The sequence below is a fragment of the Ascidia mentula genome, chromosome 2 (genome assembly GCF_947561715.1).
Source record: "Ascidia mentula chromosome 2, kaAscMent1.1, whole genome shotgun sequence".
Lineage (NCBI taxonomy): Eukaryota > Metazoa > Chordata > Ascidiacea > Phlebobranchia > Ascidiidae > Ascidia > Ascidia mentula.
This window is the reverse complement of record NC_138567.1, coordinates 2,501,422-2,518,702: the sequence shown is the minus strand read 5'-3', so window position 1 is coordinate 2,518,702 and position 17,281 is coordinate 2,501,422. Positions and strand designations below refer to the sequence as shown.

Below are 17,281 nucleotides of genomic sequence, written 5' to 3'. Positions count from 1 at the left end.
TATTTTTTTCGCAAAAAATGTTTTAAAGTTATGAACATCTCTTAGTTTGATTATTAACATGTTTGTTTTTTCCGTGTCACATGCACTTTAAACGCGCCGTCAAGGGTTTGTCCAAAAAGGCTCAGAACCCTCTCGACATAAGTAATTACCTGCATATATCAGAAACCGATCGACGACGCAAAGGAATCAATGTGAATTTTCAAGTCGTCAATCAAAACGTGATTACACGCCGTGGGGAACGTACAAGCCTAAATTACTTCTATGCTAAGCGTATCGTACTTTCCGATGGGATTCTGTTGCTTAAAGAATCATTTTTTTATTTTTTATTGTTTCATCTTTTATCTTTTATGTTCCTTTTTTCACTCTGAAACACTCCGGCTCGCACACGAAGCTCGTCAGGTGTTACGTGTCAACAATCGAATTCTAAATAACCGGGCGGCGACGACGTGGCGTCCATGTTTGCCCCCCGCACGGCTTTCACGTGAGAGGGGATTAATTGTTTCGCGAGGTGTGTGATTTGGGAAGAATGTCGGGGATTTCACGCTCGTAACCCGCACACGACAAGGCCAAACTGATAATGCGACGAATCGGTCATTGAGTCCAATAAGATTATAAAACGCCAATTTCGTAATTTTTGAACGGAGTCCAGTCTTTAGTCCATTCTACACTCTCAGTCGCTCGTATTCTCTCGGCCCTGTTGTTATTCTCGCCATCGCGCAGTAACGTTCGCACGTTCTTTTAATAGTTAATTCGCTGCAATTCAGTCACGTGTTAAACGCGCTTGAAACAAATTAAACTTAAGCCACCTAGTATTGCAATCGTACCTTTCCATTAATAAACAAGTCTGCCACGGAGTCGAACTTAGTAACCTATACAGCAAGAACAGGCAAGCAGACTTTATAGCTTCAACAAAGCAGCCGACCGGGGATGCAATTGGGAACGCTGCAGTGTCTCCCCAAGACATTTCGCCAATTAAAATGCATACTTAAGAAGCGGAAAGAGTACTCTTTCCTGTCTCCCAATCGAAAAGCACACTGGCCGCGGGAACCCATGGCTCGCGAGTCAGATGTGGTTCTTTTGATGACGGCATCTGGCTCGCAGATAAATCTAAGTTGACATTTCTTAGCACGAAAGTTACGAATAAAACTTTTTCTGTCATTTGCCATAACGTATAATTGTGCCACGAAATGCCAACTTACACTGTAAATTTAAATACAGCCCTATAGGCGGTAATTTCCACCTAAAACCATGGTCCCTAAAAAGTGGAACTGACCACCCTAAAACACAGCATGGGAAAAAAACACCCTATAGACCGCATATCAGTAATTCTTTTAAAATAGTTTTGCCCGCGGGGAATGCCCGTTGTACTTCTGCGTCATAGAGAGTCTCAGTTTCGTCACAAGGCAACCGGTGATGCATTGGGGTCAATTTTCTGGTTGAATGAGCAAGAAGTCACGTGGTGAAGCCAGGGCGATTTTCACCACCCTCATTCTGGCAGTATTCTGGCAGAATAATTTTGCAAATTTGCCACATTTTGGAAGGTACAACAGGCATTTACTCAAAAATTGGTTTCTTTTGGATTAGAATCAAATTACAGAGATAAGCAAGCAGTTCAAACCTCAAAAAACATTTAAACAAATTTTTTCGCAGCTGTATCAATCAAAAAAATCGCGAATTAAAAAAATCGCCTGGTTTTGCGATTCAGCATAATGGCGGCATGCAAAAAACTTCCATAATACAAAGAATTCTGCTCGGCGTTCTTGCAATAAGTGCCAATATTGACCAACATCACGAGAACGGAAATTTAATGCTCTACCACATGCAATTAACAAATTTGAAATTAAGGTGCCGGATGACCTTCAAATCGCCCATCGAAAAAGACCCGCTTTTTGCGAATCAGCAGCATAATGGCGTAATGTCGGCATGCGTAAAACTTCCCTATTAAAACAATTCTGCTCGGCGTTCTTGCAATAGGTGCCAATATTGACCAATATCACGAGAACGGAAATTTAATGCTCTACCACATGCAATTAACAAATTTGAAATTAAGGTGCCGGATGACCTTCAAATCGCCCATCGAAAAAGACCCGCTTTTTGCGAATCAGCAGCATAATGGCGTAATGTCGGCATGCGAAAAACTTCCCTATTAAAACAATTCTGCTCGGCGTTCTTGCAATAGGTGCCAATATTGACCAATATCACGAGAACGGAAATTTAATGCTCTACCACATGCAATTAACAAATTTGAAATTAAGGTGCCGGATGACCTTCAAATCGCCCATCGAAAAAGACCCGCTTTTTGCGAATCAGCAGCATAATGGCGTAATGTCGGCATGCGAAAAACTTCCCTATTAAAACAATTCTGCTCGGCGTTCTTGCAATAGGTGCCAATATTGACCAATATCACGAGAACGGAAATTTAATGCTCTACCACATGCAATTAACAAATTTGAAATTAAGGTGCCGGATGACCTTCAAATCGCCCATCGAAAAAGACCCGCTTTTTGCGAATCAGCAGCATAATGGCGTAATGTCGGCATGCGAAAAACTTCCCTATTAAAACAATTCTGCTCGGCGTTCTTGCAATAGGTGCCAATATTGACCAATATCACGAGAACGGAAATTTAATGCTCTACCACATGCAATTAACAAATTTGAAATTAAGGTGCCGGATGACCTTCAAATCGCCCATCGAAAAAGACCCGCTTTTTGCGAATCAGCAGCATAATGGCGTAATGTCGGCATGCGAAAAACTTCCCTATTAAAACAATTCTGCTCGGCGTTCTTGCAATAGGTGCCAATATTGACCAATATCACGAGAACGGAAATTTAATGCTCTACCACATGCAATTAACAAATTTGAAATTAAGGTGCCGGATGACCTTCAAATCGCCCATCGAAAAAGACCCGCTTTTTGCGAATCAGCAGCATAATGGCGTAATGTCGGCATGCGAAAAACTTCCCTATTAAAACAATTCTGCTCGGCGTTCTTGCAATAGGTGCCAATATTGACCAATATCACGAGAACGGAAATTTAATGCTCTACCACATGCAATTAACAAATTTGAAATTAAGGTGCCGGATGACCTTCAAATCGCCCATCGAAAAAGACCCGCTTTTTGCGAATCAGCAGCATAATGGCGTAATGTCGGCATGCGAAAAACTTCCCTATTAAAACAATTCTGCTCGGCGTTCTTGCAATAGGTGCCAATATTGACCAATATCACGAGAACGGAAATTTAATGCTCTACCACATGCAATTAACAAATTTGAAATTAAGGTGCCGGATGACCTTCAAATCGCCCATCGAAAAAGACCCGCTTTTTGCGAATCAGCAGCATAATGGCGTAATGTCGGCATGCGAAAAACTTCCCTATTAAAACAATTCTGCTCGGCGTTCTTGCAATAGGTGCCAATATTGACCAATATCACGAGAACGGAAATTTAATGCTCTACCACATGCAATTAACAAATTTGAAATTAAGGTGCCGGATGACCTTCAAATCGCCCATCGAAAAAGACCCGCTTTTTGCGAATCAGCAGCATAATGGCGTAATGTCGGCATGCGAAAAACTTCCCTATTAAAACAATTCTGCTCGGCGTTCTTGCAATAGGTGCCAATATTGACCAATATCACGAGAACGGAAATTTAATGCTCTACCACATGCAATTAACAAATTTGAAATTAAGGTGCCGGATGACCTTCAAATCGCCCATCGAAAAAGACCCGCTTTTTGCGAATCAGCAGCATAATGGCGTAATGTCGGCATTGTTAATTGCATGTGGTAGAGCATTAAATTTCCGTTCTCGTGATATTGGTCAATATTGGCACCTATTGCAAGAACGCCGAGCAGAATTGTTTTAATAGGGAAGTTTTTCGCATGCCGACATTACGCCATTATGCTGCTGATTCGCAAAAAGCGGGTCTTATTCGATGGGCGATTTGAAGATCATCCGGCACCTTAATTTCAAATTTGTTAATTGCATGTGGTAGAGCATTAAATTTCCGTTCTCGTGATATTGGTCAATATTGGCACCTATTGCAAGAACGCCGAGCAGAATTGTTTTAATAGGGAAGTTTTTCGCATGCCGACATTACGCCATTATGCTGCTGATTCGCAAAAAGCGGGTCGTCTTCGATGGGCGATTTGAAGGTCATCCGGCACCTTAATTTCAAATTTGTTAATTGCATGTGGTAGAGCATTAAATTTCCGTTCTCGTGATGTTGGTCAATATTGGCACCTATTGCAAGAACGCCGAGCAGAATTGTTTTAATAGGGAAGTTTTTCGCATGCCGACACTACGCCATAATGCTGCTGATTCGCAAAAAGCGGGTCTTATTCGATTGGCGATTTGAAGGTCATCCGGCACCTTAATTTCAAATTTGTTAATTGCATGTGGTAGAGCATTAAATTTCCGTTCTCGTGATATTGATCAATATTGGCACCTATTGCAAGAACGCCGAGCAGAATTGTTTTAATAGGGAAGTTTTTCGCATGCCGACATTACGCCATTATGCTGCTGATTCGCAAAAAGCGGGTCTTCTTCGATGGGCGATTTGAAGGTCATCCGGCATCTTAATTTCAAATTTGTTAATTGCATGTTGTAGAGCATTAAATTTCCGTTCTCGAGATGTTAGTCAATATTGGCACCTATTGCAAGAACGCCGAGCAGAATTGTTTTAATAGGGAAGTTTTTCGCATGCCGACATTACGCCATTATGCTGCTGATTCGCAAAAAGCGGGTCGTCTTCGATGGGCGATTTGAAGGTCATCCGGCACCTTAATTTCAAATTTGTTAATTGCATGTGGTAGAGCATTAAATTTCCGTTCTCGTTATGTTGGTCAATATTGGCACCTATTGCAAGAACGCCGAGCAGAATTGTTTTAATAGGGAAGTTTTTCGCATGCCGACATTACGCCATTATGCTGCTGATTCGCAAAAAGCGGGTCTTTTTCGATGAGCGATTTGAAGGTCATCCGGCACCTTAATTTCAAATTTGTTAATTGCATGTGGTAGAGCATTAAATTTCCGTTCTCGTGATATTGGTCAATATTGGCACCTATTGCAAGAACGCCAAGCAGAATTGTTTTAATAGGGAAGTTTTTCGCATGCCGACATTACGCCATTATGCTGCTGATTCGCAAAAAGCGGGTCTTATTCGATGGGCGATTTGAAGATCATCCGGCACCTTAATTTCAAATTTGTTAATTGCATGTGGTAGAGCATTAAATTTCCGTTCTCGTGATATTGGTCAATATGGGCACCTATTGCAAGAACGCCGAGCAGAATTCTTTGTATTAGGGAAGTTTTTTGCATGCCGCCATTGTGCTGAATCGCAAAACCAGGCGATTTTTTTAATTCGCGATTTTTTTGATTGATACAGCTGCGAAAAAATTTGTTTAAATGTTTTTTGAAGTTTGAACTGCTTGCTCATCTCTGTAATTTGATTCTAATCCAAAAGAAACCAATTTTTGAGTAAATGCCTGTTGTACCTTTTAAAATGTGGCTAATTTGCAAAATTATTCTGCCAGAATTCTGCCAGAATGAGGGTGGTCATTTTTTGCTCTTCTCAGTCAGTCAGACGTTTGGTGCAGGGTGCTGTGAAAAGTTTAGTTGAAAAACCACCAAAATGTTCAAGGGGATGTAGCTCAAAATTGAATCACAGAAGTATACCTTAATTTGTGATTTTATGTTAGGCCCGCCTCTTGGCTACGCAGTAAGGTGAAAATTAGTTGCAAGATAGTTGCTTAAAGCCTAGGGGTCATTTCGGCCATTATTTTAGCTAAATGGGCTGCAAAAAAATGTAAGATGGTTTTGCGAAAAAATGAATCACAAAAACCTCATCCAATTTGCAATTTAATGTTGGCCCTAACCCTTTTCTACGCAATGGCAAAAAAAATTGTCACAGGAAAGTTGCTTTGGTTGCCCCCTGGGACTGTTTTTGCTATCTTATAGGACAAAAGATCCTCCTGGAGGCCCCTCAGATCCTTGCTGTGTTTTGGCGGATGCAGCTGCAATCAATTTTTTTTCTCTATGAATAGTACCAGTAGATCTTCATGGGTCACTGACCACAGGAAATGTTGTTGGCAAAAAAGCAAATCACTCAGTATGGGTATTAATGGTGATAGCCTTCAAAACTAGATTTTGGGGATTTACTACCGATATGCGGCCTATAGCTTTCCTCCCCTAGAGTGACTTCGTTCCACCTTGTGTGTACTGTATAAACCAATTAAAGTGTTGAAAAATGTTACATGGCTGTACACAGAAATTATTTTTTAATATATAGCTTTCCTTGCTACCTTAGACAAAAATGTTCCCGACCCCTAATTAAGCATCAAGCCTATGTCTTTTTGCATCCCAAACTACTCTCAGTCATGTAAAGCAATGGACTTGCGTCATATTTTATTTCATCAATGCCCGACGGGGGAAATATAGCGAGCAGCCAACTCACTGGGCAGAAGGTTGTTTCGCAAACTTACGAGGTTTGGCAACGCGTTAACCGCAACACAATAACTTCTCTCATGCAGAAGTAACCCGGGACTAATATGCGGTTAACTCATTACCCAAAATAAAGGTCATCGCTGATACGCAGTGAAAACGGTTTCAAAATCCAAGGTTGCTAACATTACTCTGACCGCGATTCAGCTTTGGCAGATACATGAAAAACTAATTTTGTTTTAATAAATCTTTACTCATTTCATTGGACTGTTTATTTTATACTTCAGTGATACATTTGACTTTAAATTACGGTAACGGTTCCCTAATCTATCCAGGTTGTAGGGTCCCGAATCGATGATTTTGGGAGGCTTCCATCCTCGAAGACCCAAAATTATCGTCAAAAAGTCTCAGTCTGACACCATGCCTGCTGAAGTGATATAACATGAACTTACATTTATTTATATTATGTTTACCACAATCACTAGTTTGTGATGTCATAACAGGTGCCCTCCATTAACAATATCAAAATATATATGACGGAGGTCGTAAGTTTTATTTTTTCACCTGCTTCTTCCTTTCGTGATGTTCCATCTTCAGTATTTTTTTTAATTTTCTTGCTGTCACTGGAAGCGCTTGGAACGTCATTGCTTGATTTTCTTTTCAAAGCTGAATGAGAATGGATTGCTAATGTCAACTATTATTTTAATACAAACATGAAAGTCAAATGTTCCAGGTGGTTTTAAACTGTTTGCTAAAACTGCAACAAATAAACCCTGGCGTGAATACTTTTTGTCAATAGATAGACAATGAAGAAATGGAGAATTAACCAGGATGGGAAACAGAGGAAATGTATTAACTAGGTTTTGTAATGGGGAATAATTTTGTATAGAGCAGTTAAATCAAACTAGATTGTGGTTTCTAACTTTACCAAACGAGAAAACAGTCATCTGTTACAAAATGTAATACTAATATTTATTTATGGCGATGAATATATTTTAGAGGCGAATTTACATGGTAATATAATAATTCGATTTTCAGCAGTGAAACAGCTGAGAGGTCATACAGTTTGTTATGGAAATAAAAATTGCATAAAGCCTTACAATGAGCTTTTGATATTATAATAACATTAAAACGATGTAAAGCAAACTTGCAAACTTAACAGTATTTTTAAATGCCTAATTGTTGTTTATTGGTATATTCATTGTCATGTGTAAGGCACTTAATGTTATGTTGAGCGATTTTTGTTTTTTAGTAAACTATCCTAAACCATACAAAGGGTATACATCTTTGAATATACCTGGTTGTTGCTCAACTATTTCTTCACCATTCAAGTCATACTGTTGTGCCCTCACATTGGATAATTCTTGACCAGCTATAAAAAAATTTAGGATCAGCACTTTAAAGTGAAGACGGGCTTTTACTCAAGTGATCAGTATTTATGTTTGCGCAATATAGACACATAATCTCTGCATACACCAGCTTGTAACATTACCTGCTTGCCCAGAAACCACTTGATCTTGAGTGGAATCAGTGGATGAATGAGTTAGGGTGACATCACCAAGTGCAGGAGATCGGTTACCCGCATCAGAGTTTGGATTGGTCTCTGTGATGAAAACACAGGGACTAAATGTTTGAGGGATTTAGTTTTTTTTGTGATAAGTGCAGACAAATACAAATGTGATCAATTCATAGTGAAATTGTTAAAAGCAAAAACAATGCAAACATTCTTAAATTGATAACTTTTACATTGCACAAGTAATGTAAGTAAGAGTCAACAATGTGTGGTATCCATAACAAATTTGAGGTGATTTTTGATAGTACTGAGAGTGCCTTACAAGTTCATTACTCAGATGTCCATGCTTGTGCTGCCTTCATATATTCCCATATGATCAGTCACTATGCAGAGAATGGTTAAAAAAAGGCCAACATACTTTTGTGTACACATATAGGTTGGCACATGAAGTCATCAAAATTTAAACATAATTTGTAAACTGACCACAGCATTTAAAAGGTAGCCGACCCCTGAGCTATGGCATCTGTATTTACCACAGTGCTACATCTAATTTGTCTACAATAAGTTCTATACAAGAACTTGTTATAGTTTTAGTTATTGCTGTTGCATTGTTTTTGAAAAAGTGGCTTCTAAACACTTTATTTGCATGAGCTTTTGCGAGCCTAATCTAACTTCATTTGGTGCTGCAAATTTCTTGACCAGAGAAGGACGCAATGTATTGAAGTAATTGTTATAGTTTGTATTTTTTCCACAGCAAAAGTAAAAAAAACTATGGCGCAAGCAGTCAAGCCAGTACCTTGCAAAAATATATTTTTCTGTCTGACATTAGGTTTTAAATAACAATCTCGATTAACTTCTGATGCCAATCTAGAAGATGATGGGCTTTGAACAGAATCACCTGAAACTGGTTTCTTGTCCGTAGATGAATGATCTTTCTTGGCATCATTAGAGGTCGGAGGATTGTCAGGTACTGTGCAAAGAAAGAACCACATATCAGTGAAAGTGATAGTTAATACAGTTAATGATTCGACATTTTTTCTAGTTGGTGTAATTTTGAGAACAAACCTTGGAATCTTCGGGTTCTTGTGCAAAACCATTCAAGGGAAACCAACTTCTCATCTTTGACAAGAAAGGGATCTTTCATGTTCTTCTGCCAGACCACGTCTTCCACTTGTTGCTCGATCACTTCTGGGTCTTGCTGGCTGAGAAGTTGCTGCAATTTCTCACAGATTTCGATCATCGTTGGTCGTTTAGATGGATCTTGATCCCAACACTGCTTCATTAGTTGCTCCAGGTTTTCAACGATTGCTCTGTCGCTTTCATTAAGATTTTGCTTCAGTTCTTCTATTACTAAACAGTTTGGTCTAGACCCTTCCTTAATGGAGTCTAGTAAAGCTTTCTGGTTGTCGGTGGAGTATGGCAATGCCCTAACCACGACAGTAAAAATCATCACACCGAAAGCATAAACATCAAGTTCTTTTGTTGGTTTCATTGTAGGTTTTTCAATTTTTTCAGGTGCTGTGTACATTGGTGTATATTGAGGTCTTTCCTTCTTGCTTCTTGCTGAAGGATTCTTTGTCGTCGATCCAGTTATGGTTGCGAGTTCCGCATTTCCAAAGTCACACAATTTGAGGCGCAGAATTTTGGTAAGCAACCCATTTTCAGGCTTGACATCTCCGTGAATCATTCTCTTCAGAGGTAAACCGTGGCAAGCTTTAAGACCTTCTGCAGCATCCAGTAAAAACCGGACACGCAAGGGGAATCCCAAACTGATCGAGGTATTCAGCAGCAGTTCCAAAAGGCTCCTTCCTTTACAGAACTCCATGACAATCCCTAAGGCAAATGGCCATTTGGTCCAACCATAAACACTCACTATGTTGATATGATTTAGTTTTTGCAGGTTTTCCAGCTCTTCACCAATTCTGCAACAATATATCATTGTAAAAAAAACGGTTACAGTAGTGTATCATGAATGCTGGATTTACGTTTTTTTAAAGAGTTCTTCACTGTGACGACCAACAACTTTAATTACTTTGACCGCAACAAATTGCTTCAAACCAACATGGTAACCAATTATTACGTCACTGAATCCACCTTGTCCAGCAAGAAAATTCCATTGGTCACATAAAATATCCTCAGCTTTGATTAAATGAAACTACAAAACATATATAAACAGATGGTTACTATTACCAATATTGCTGATTAAAAACATGAGGATTTGTGGGGTAGGCTAAAAGGGCGCATAGTAAATTTTATGGAAAATACTACTATGATTAGAATTTAAAACTCCACATACCTCTTCCACAGAAGACATATTACCACCATCTAATCAGGAGTCAGGACAGAAAGGACACCTGCAAACGAATTCCACAAGAACAGTTTCTCTTTGTTTCCCCTTTTCAAAATGGCGCTGGTGGTTTCGAACAGGAACCAAACAAAGGAAAAAAGGAGGAACCCCAACAAAATCAACAAACAGAGTTGCTTGGGGTGATTCCACCCGCGCCATCGCTCAAGGGTAACCAAATGTCCTTCGCATCCGCGAAAAAAATTGCGGGTAAGACAGATATTCAGCTGAATTATACTTTACGTTTGTTTTTGCTAAAATTTGCAGAAACATGGTGCGGGTTACACACTATACTATAACCCGTAACTTGAAAAGCGGTCATAAAGTCGGTGTCGGTGCGGCAGTGCTGCCAATGATTTCTACTAGCCGAGTTTGTACTTCGCTGTGTGGGCAAGTTGGGCATTATTTGCTGCATAACACATTGGAATATTTACAAATAAAATTAATCGTTCAGTGAAGAAGTCGAAAAGAAATTAAAAAAGGTGGTAAACGCTGCAGCGTACCAAATCATTTCGGCCGCCTGCAGTGCTGAAGAGTGAAATAAGTCTGCTTGCGTGTTCTTGCTGTTGATACTGTTGCGTTTAATGCGTGTTCTGCTGTAAACTCCGTATATCCAACACCAATCAGGTAAACAATCGTTTATTAAGATGGCTGAAACGTACGGCAGCAGTCCAAATGAAAATAGCTGCACTGATGAGAACTATTAGGTCGAAACAGTGCCCCTGTCTGCAGCCCACTAAACACTAATAAAAGTTGTCTGCTTGATAAAAGTTAACTGAGCCTTACAAGTATAAGTAGGGCCTGTGTTCTCCAATCGTTTAATGGTCACCTACTCCTTTTATAGATCGACAAGTATGTTGACCCTTACTTAAAATGTAACCAAGGTTCTTTATATGTCCACCATAGAAGAAGGCAACTCAAAAAATCCCACCCATCGTAATTGATGTGTCGTCTTGGCTTCCCAATATTTTGCTACAGTTGTACATCAACAAGCCTAAAAGTAAAACATTTTTGTAAGGGCGAAGAACTTTGAGAAAGGTGACGAATACAAGAAAACGTGGCAATCGAACGAAGATGGAAAGGTGGTTAGCAACCAACCTCAACGTGTACAAGACCCACGAGAACAAGCACAAGTTGGTGGCGCTTACATACAGAGGTAAAAATATAATTATTGCCTTAAAACTGGTCTTAATCACCTTTGAAACTCCTGCACCGAATTCAGGAATGGCTGAAATATACGCATGGTTTTCTTCAGTTTATATCAATTTGTACTTTCGAAACAATTGGGATTTAAGATGTTTCGTCTGTTTACATGTGTCACAGTGTCAGGCCATATCTACTACAGTTACAGGAAATTCTGAAAACGTTAAAATTGGTCAATAAACTATTTAATAAAATGTTGGGTGTGAAAAAAAACCACACACGTTGAAAAGTGTCTGTTAAATTTTTCATGAATTCTTTCACCAAACTGTCCCGAATGGTTTAATACAAAAAATGCACAATTCAATCAAGTGAAAATTAGGGTCTGAAACACACATGACAATAACCTCAGATACCAAACTATTCCCTAATTATTTCCTCATAAACTTTTTGTGTAAACTTTCATCCTTAAGGCCGCATCTCTGTATTTCTATAGAAAAGACTTTCCCGGTTGGGAAATGCCCTTCTCGAACTCTGTTCTGCGTAAAACAGAGTAAAATTATGTGTAACAATGCAATGGGTCATGCATGGGCGCTAGTGTTTTGGTTGAATGAGCGCAGATGAACAGGCTGTTGCCAGGGCGATTTTCAGCGTGTTTGGGGGCAGTTTTACTATGGTTTTCAGGGTTATTAGTCAGGCAGTAAATTGGTTGAGGGTGCTGTTGAACATGTGGCTGAAAAACTACCCAAATATTGAGGTAGATTTTGTGAAAAAATGAATCACAGAAAGTATGGTCAATTTGTGATTTTCTGTTAGTGCCGACCCTTGACTAGGAATTCAGGCCAAATTTATAATTGAGATAACTACTTTAACTGCTCCCCCGGGGGCATTTTGACCCTCTGTTGGCCATTATTTTGGCCAAAAAAGCAGAAAAAAGTGTAGGTTTGTTTTGTGAAAAAATGAATCACAGAAAGTACCCTCCATTTGCGATTAAGTGAAGCCACCAACCCTCCTCTACACAATTCATTAAGAATTAGATGTCTTGCAACTGTCTTGGGGCCCCACCGGGGCTGTTTGTACACCCCCTAGGACTGACAATTTAGCAGTTAGCCTTTGCTAAACCCCCCAATGTGCTGTCTTAATGCAGCTGCAATCAATTTTTTTTCTGTTCAGCAATAGTAGTCCCCCTTCATGAGTCATCAGACCCGGCAATTGTTTTGGCAAACAAGAGAAACTGTAACCAGGTGCACAATGACAAATGACTTCTAAAACTCAATTTTTAGGATTTAATTCTGAGATGCGGCCTCAAGTGTCGTAAAGCACACAAAATGATCCAACCTGCAAGTTTGGAATGTTTTAAATTTTTAATACATATTTATACTTGGTTATAAACATTCATCAATTTGAGATGTATGTGATGAATGCAGAGTCACCAACGATGCAAGAGAAGATGAGATGGAAGAAAACCTCGGCCAAGTTGCTGTAGTCCTTGGAAACCTTAAACACATGGCTATCGACATGGGCAACGAAATTAACTCTCAGAACCAACAGATTGACAGAATAAACACTAAGGTAGGTGTTTGGTTTTTCCCTTCTGATTTAAACATTAAGGTTCCTATTTTTCTGGCACTTGTACGAATGATCTGCATACTTTTTTCGATTTTTTTTTATTACGATCACTTTGATATAATTGTTTGTTTGGTTTTCTATACAGGATATAATTGTATTCAGGGGCAAATGGTAGTTTGGTTTTGCATAAAGTGTTGTTATATGTGTGTAGGATTTGTATTATGTGTTTGGTCTGGCGGTTTAAAAAGGCATTTCTGTCTGTGTTGTGCAAGCATTTGTAACAGCACAGCACCCCCATATGCCCAACTACTGTCACATTGATTGTATGATTGCCTTTTATTGAATCGTCTGCAGCAGTCATACAAAATGCACTTCTGTCGTACAACAATATCTTCATTTTTAATGCAGGCTGAATCGAACAACATGAGAATTAGTCAAGCCAATGAACGCGCGACCAAAATCTTGAAAAATTGACACTCTTCACCTTTGATTTGCTCAGTTCATATACAATTGTACACAATGGTTACAATATGTGACTTCAACACCCTGACATACAGTGTTAATTTCATCAGTATCCATGGATTACATCTTTCTGCAATAATAGAGACCTTTCTCATCTGATGAAACTGTGCAATTTTATTTGTACATACTCTTTGATTTTGTGTAGACATATATTCCAATATATGTGTGTAGTAAATAGTCCTGGCTTTTTGCAGCTTAACTTAAAGAAAAATAAACATTAGGTTGAGGTTGGTCCAAACTTGATGCATGGAATTGTATCGACCAATGCTTGTGTTTAAGTGGAGCAGGAAATATTGTGATGCTGGATTATTCATGAATCGCAATTTTCCTGTCATATGTCACTAACTTTGAAATATCATTTTTGAACAGCAATTTTTCCCAATGTACAAATAATGTTTAATGTTTAATTGATGACATTTACATAAACACCTTCATTTTATCAGCATTGATTTTTTTGCACAAATGTGTACAGAAATGTTGAAATATGTTGGGTGTGTATCTGTCATATTTACTTTCATGTTTATTAATTAAAACTTGATAAAGTATGATTTAGTGTAAAAAATAAGAAACCTGAAAAAAATGTTTTTAAAATTAATGAACTATGTTGGCAATAGATTGTATTTTTTTAACTTATGTCCAATCAAAGGAAATGGTTCCTAAAGAATCAACAAAAAGTAAAATGAATGATTTGTGTATTTATACTCGTTAGATTCTTGTACATCTTGGATCACTTGTGGAACCGTGGATTTGCAGAAATGCTCTTTGATTACAATTTTAGACAAACAGTTCAACTTTTCCATGGCTGACCTAAATCTGTACATAACCTAACTGAGTTTGGTGTATGCAAATAAGCAAGGCCTTCCAAAAAACAGCCATAGTTGGCATCAATGCAGTTTTTTAAAGACCAAAGGAACCCTGCCAAATAATTTTTTTGGGCCAAATTGGATTTCCCTGCGGTTTTTCAAATTTTTGCTTCAAAATAATCCCATGATTTTTGTTTTCATTAAATTCAGTCGCAAAATAAGTTTTCTGTTTTCTTGAACCACCACTAAACAAATTGTGTGTTTGCTTTCATATGCATGCTGTAGTTGAGACTGTTCTCGTGTACATTTTAACCTTCTTTTTATTGACCAAATGTATGTTAATTTATTAACTGTTGTTGTTGTCATGCAACAAGTTTTATAACATCTGTGTGCAGATACTGTTTGTATTTCTCCGTGTATATGATGTAACCATCAGTTAAAACAAGTAATAATTTTGCTTATTGTGGAAAATTTCAAAACGCTTTGATTGTTACTTGTATAGTTTGGGACGATCGAGAATGACGCCACAACAAGTTTTACAACAAAAATAGAATTGTCAACGCTTTTGAGGGATTCTGCAGCAAATGTACATATCATTCTAATAAATATTATTCTCGTAGTGTAGATGAATTAGCTTTTCAAAATGTTTTAGTTAAGTTAGCTCAAACTTAAATCTCTTTTGTTCCCAAATGCGTGATAGCTTTTATCTACAGTTTATCGTTAACTTTTGAAATCCACCTCCCAACATGAGCATCCGAAGGGTCAACAAAACTTACCTGCAAAGTTACGTCGTGTTTACATTCTCTGAAAATCCTGTGTACACTTGCACAGAACATGTAAAGGTATTTGTTTAAGGACGCATATTGGTATTTCTATGAAAATTAGTTTTGGTGCTGGGAAATGCCCACCGTGTAGACAGACCTGTGTCAAAATGCAAAGTCATGCATCACCAAGCAAAGCAGTGACGCAATTAAGTTAAATTTACGGTTGAATGGGCGCACATGTGCGTGCTGTTGTCATGGCGAATTTTAAGGTGTTTGGGGCAGTTTTAGTGTGGTTTTGAGCTATTCCAATTAGGTAGTAACTTGCTGGTGGGTGCTGCTGAAATTTATGTTGAAAATGGAGCAAAAAAATCAGGCTGTGTTTGTGGCAAAATGAATCGTTTAAGTGTCCAATCATTTGTGATTTTATGAAAGATCCATTTCATCTACAAATTTTGATCAAAATTAGTCTCCGAAAAAATGGTTTAACCACCCCCCTAGGGCCATTTGCCCCCCTGGTTACTCAATATTTTGGTCAAAAGAGCAACCAAAAATGGAACTGGATTTTGCAGAAAATGAATCGTTCAACTACCCACTCATTTGCATTTTTTTGTAAGTTCCAACTCTTCTCTATGCGATGGCATCAAATTTAGTTGCTGAAAAAGTGTCAATTCCCTCCCCCAAGGGCTGGGTATACCCCCCTGTTGGTCATATGATCTTCCAGGAGGCCCAAAAAGTCCTTGCTCTGTACAGTCTCATCCAGGAGCAATTTTTTTTTTTCAACTTTGTAGAATTCCAGGTCCCTATGTAAATCACAAGACCCATCAACGGTCATTGGGAAACAAGCGGAACAGTCGCTAGATGCATTACAGCCGAGGGCCTTGAACACAGGATTTCTACGATTGTCATTCTGGCAGAATCCAAAATAATTTTTTTGAAATATTTGTTCCGCATCATTGAGCAGCATTTCACTGCAAAGTTTAGACTATACAATTAAGTTTATTTTGGGTTTATGTCATACCAGGTTACGTAATTATGCAAAATATTTCATTTGACAACTCCTTCGCATTCATACCATCACATAATTCCCACGTATTCCATCAGAATGACCTGAAACACGGGTGTTTTTACGCTTTGTTGCATTGCCGGTGACGTCACTTTCAATAATGTGCCAAACCACTTTCCGCTTCATAGGATTTTATTTAAATCTCAGTATCTGTCAAGGATAGAGTGCAGAATGCCGTGAAATTAATCAAAATCGGTAGAGATCCCACGTATTCCATCAGAATGACCTGAAACATGTTTTTTTCTCGCTTTTTTGCATTGATGGTGACGTCACTTTCAATCAAGTGCCAAACCACTTTCCGCTTCATAGGATTTTATTTAAATCTCAGTATCTGTCAAGGATAGAGCGCAGAATAGCGTGAAAGTAATAAAAATCGGTAGAGATCCCACGTATTCCATCAGAATGACCTGAAACACGGGGTGTTTTTGCGCTTTTTTGCATTGCCGGTGACGTCACTTTCAATCAAGTGCCAAACCACTTTCCGCTTCATAGGATTTTTTAAAAATCTCAGTATCTGTCAAGGATAGAGTGCAGAATGGAGTGAAAGTATTAAAAATCGGTAGAGATCCCACGTATTCCATCAGAATGACCTGAAACACGGGTGTTTTTGCGCTTTTTTGCATTGCTGGTGACGTCACTTTCAATCAAGTGCCAAACCACTTTCCGCTTCATAGGATTTTATTTAAATCTCAGTATCTGTCAAGGATAGAGTGAAGAATAGCGTGAAAGTAATAAAAATCGGTAGAGATCCCACGTATTCCATCAGAATGACCTGAAACATGTTTTTTTCTCGCTTTTTTGCATTGCCGGTGACGTCACTTTCAATCAAGTGCCAAACCACTTTCCGCTTCATAGGATTTTATTTAAATCTCAGTATCTGTCAAGGATAGAGTGCAGAGTAGCGTGAAAGTAATAAAAATCGGTAGAGATCCCACGTATTCCATCAGAATGACCTGAAACACGGGGTGTTTTTGCGCTTTTTTGCATTGCCGGTGACGTCACTTTCAATCAAGTGCCAAACCACTTTCCGCTTCATAGGATTTTTTTTAAATCTCAGTATCTGTCAAGGATAGAGTGAAGAATAGCGTGAAAGTAATAAAAATCGGTAGAGATCCCACGTAT

The 17,281-nt window shown here is 38.6% G+C and overlaps 2 protein-coding genes across 4 annotated transcripts; one reads left to right on the top strand and one right to left on the bottom strand.

Moving 5' to 3' along the window:
- Positions 1-6,390: 6,390 nt before the first annotated feature.
- Positions 6,391-10,520, bottom strand: LOC145889060 (ankyrin repeat and protein kinase domain-containing protein 1-like). Of its 3 annotated transcripts, none has more exons than XM_082979941.1 (8): positions 10,251-10,520; positions 10,049-10,109; positions 9,020-9,876; positions 8,853-8,924; positions 7,934-8,044; positions 7,739-7,813; positions 7,006-7,107; positions 6,391-6,868 (listed from the first exon to the last, which is right to left on the bottom strand). In XM_082979941.1, exons 2-8 carry the CDS (start codon positions 10,069-10,071, stop codon positions 6,849-6,851), a joined length of 1,260 nt encoding a protein of 419 aa, XP_082836067.1. In that variant the 5' UTR covers positions 10,072-10,109; positions 10,251-10,520; the 3' UTR covers positions 6,391-6,848. The 3 variants fall into 3 exon arrangements, with proteins under 3 accessions (XP_082836067.1, XP_082836066.1, XP_082836065.1); XM_082979940.1 differs by having other exon boundaries at positions 6,391-6,865; positions 9,940-10,109; positions 10,251-10,519; XM_082979939.1 differs by having other exon boundaries at positions 9,940-10,109; positions 10,251-10,518.
- On the top strand, positions 10,478-14,827 carry LOC145889138 (synaptosomal-associated protein 25-like). The gene is made up of 5 exons (XM_082980019.1): positions 10,478-10,508; positions 10,844-10,925; positions 11,317-11,454; positions 12,866-13,010; positions 13,416-14,827. Exons 1-5 carry the CDS (start codon positions 10,478-10,480, stop codon positions 13,479-13,481), a joined length of 462 nt encoding a protein of 153 aa, XP_082836145.1. The 3' UTR covers positions 13,482-14,827.
- Positions 14,828-17,281: the final 2,454 nt, after the last annotated feature.

What these genes read in the sequence shown, in the direction of transcription:
- LOC145889138 (XM_082980019.1), top strand. Translation starts at nt 10,478, where the DNA reads ATGTCCTTCGCATCCGCGAAAAAAATTGCGG. An exon ending in GTATATCCAACACCAATCAG is followed by an intron (nt 10,926 to 11,316) that starts GTAAACAATCGT and finishes CATTTTTGTAAG; the next exon opens with GGCGAAGAACTTTGAGAAAG. An exon ending in TTGACAGAATAAACACTAAG is followed by an intron (nt 13,011 to 13,415) that starts GTAGGTGTTTGG and finishes TTTTTAATGCAG; the next exon opens with GCTGAATCGAACAACATGAG.
- LOC145889060 (XM_082979939.1), bottom strand. An exon ending in GAAGAACTCTTTAAAAAAAC is followed by an intron (nt 9,877 to 9,939) that starts GTAAATCCAGCA and finishes ATATTGTTGCAG; the next exon opens with AATTGGTGAAGAGCTGGAAA. An exon ending in AATAGTTGAGCAACAACCAG is followed by an intron (nt 7,108 to 7,738) that starts GTATATTCAAAG and finishes ATTCTCATTCAG; the next exon opens with CTTTGAAAAGAAAATCAAGC.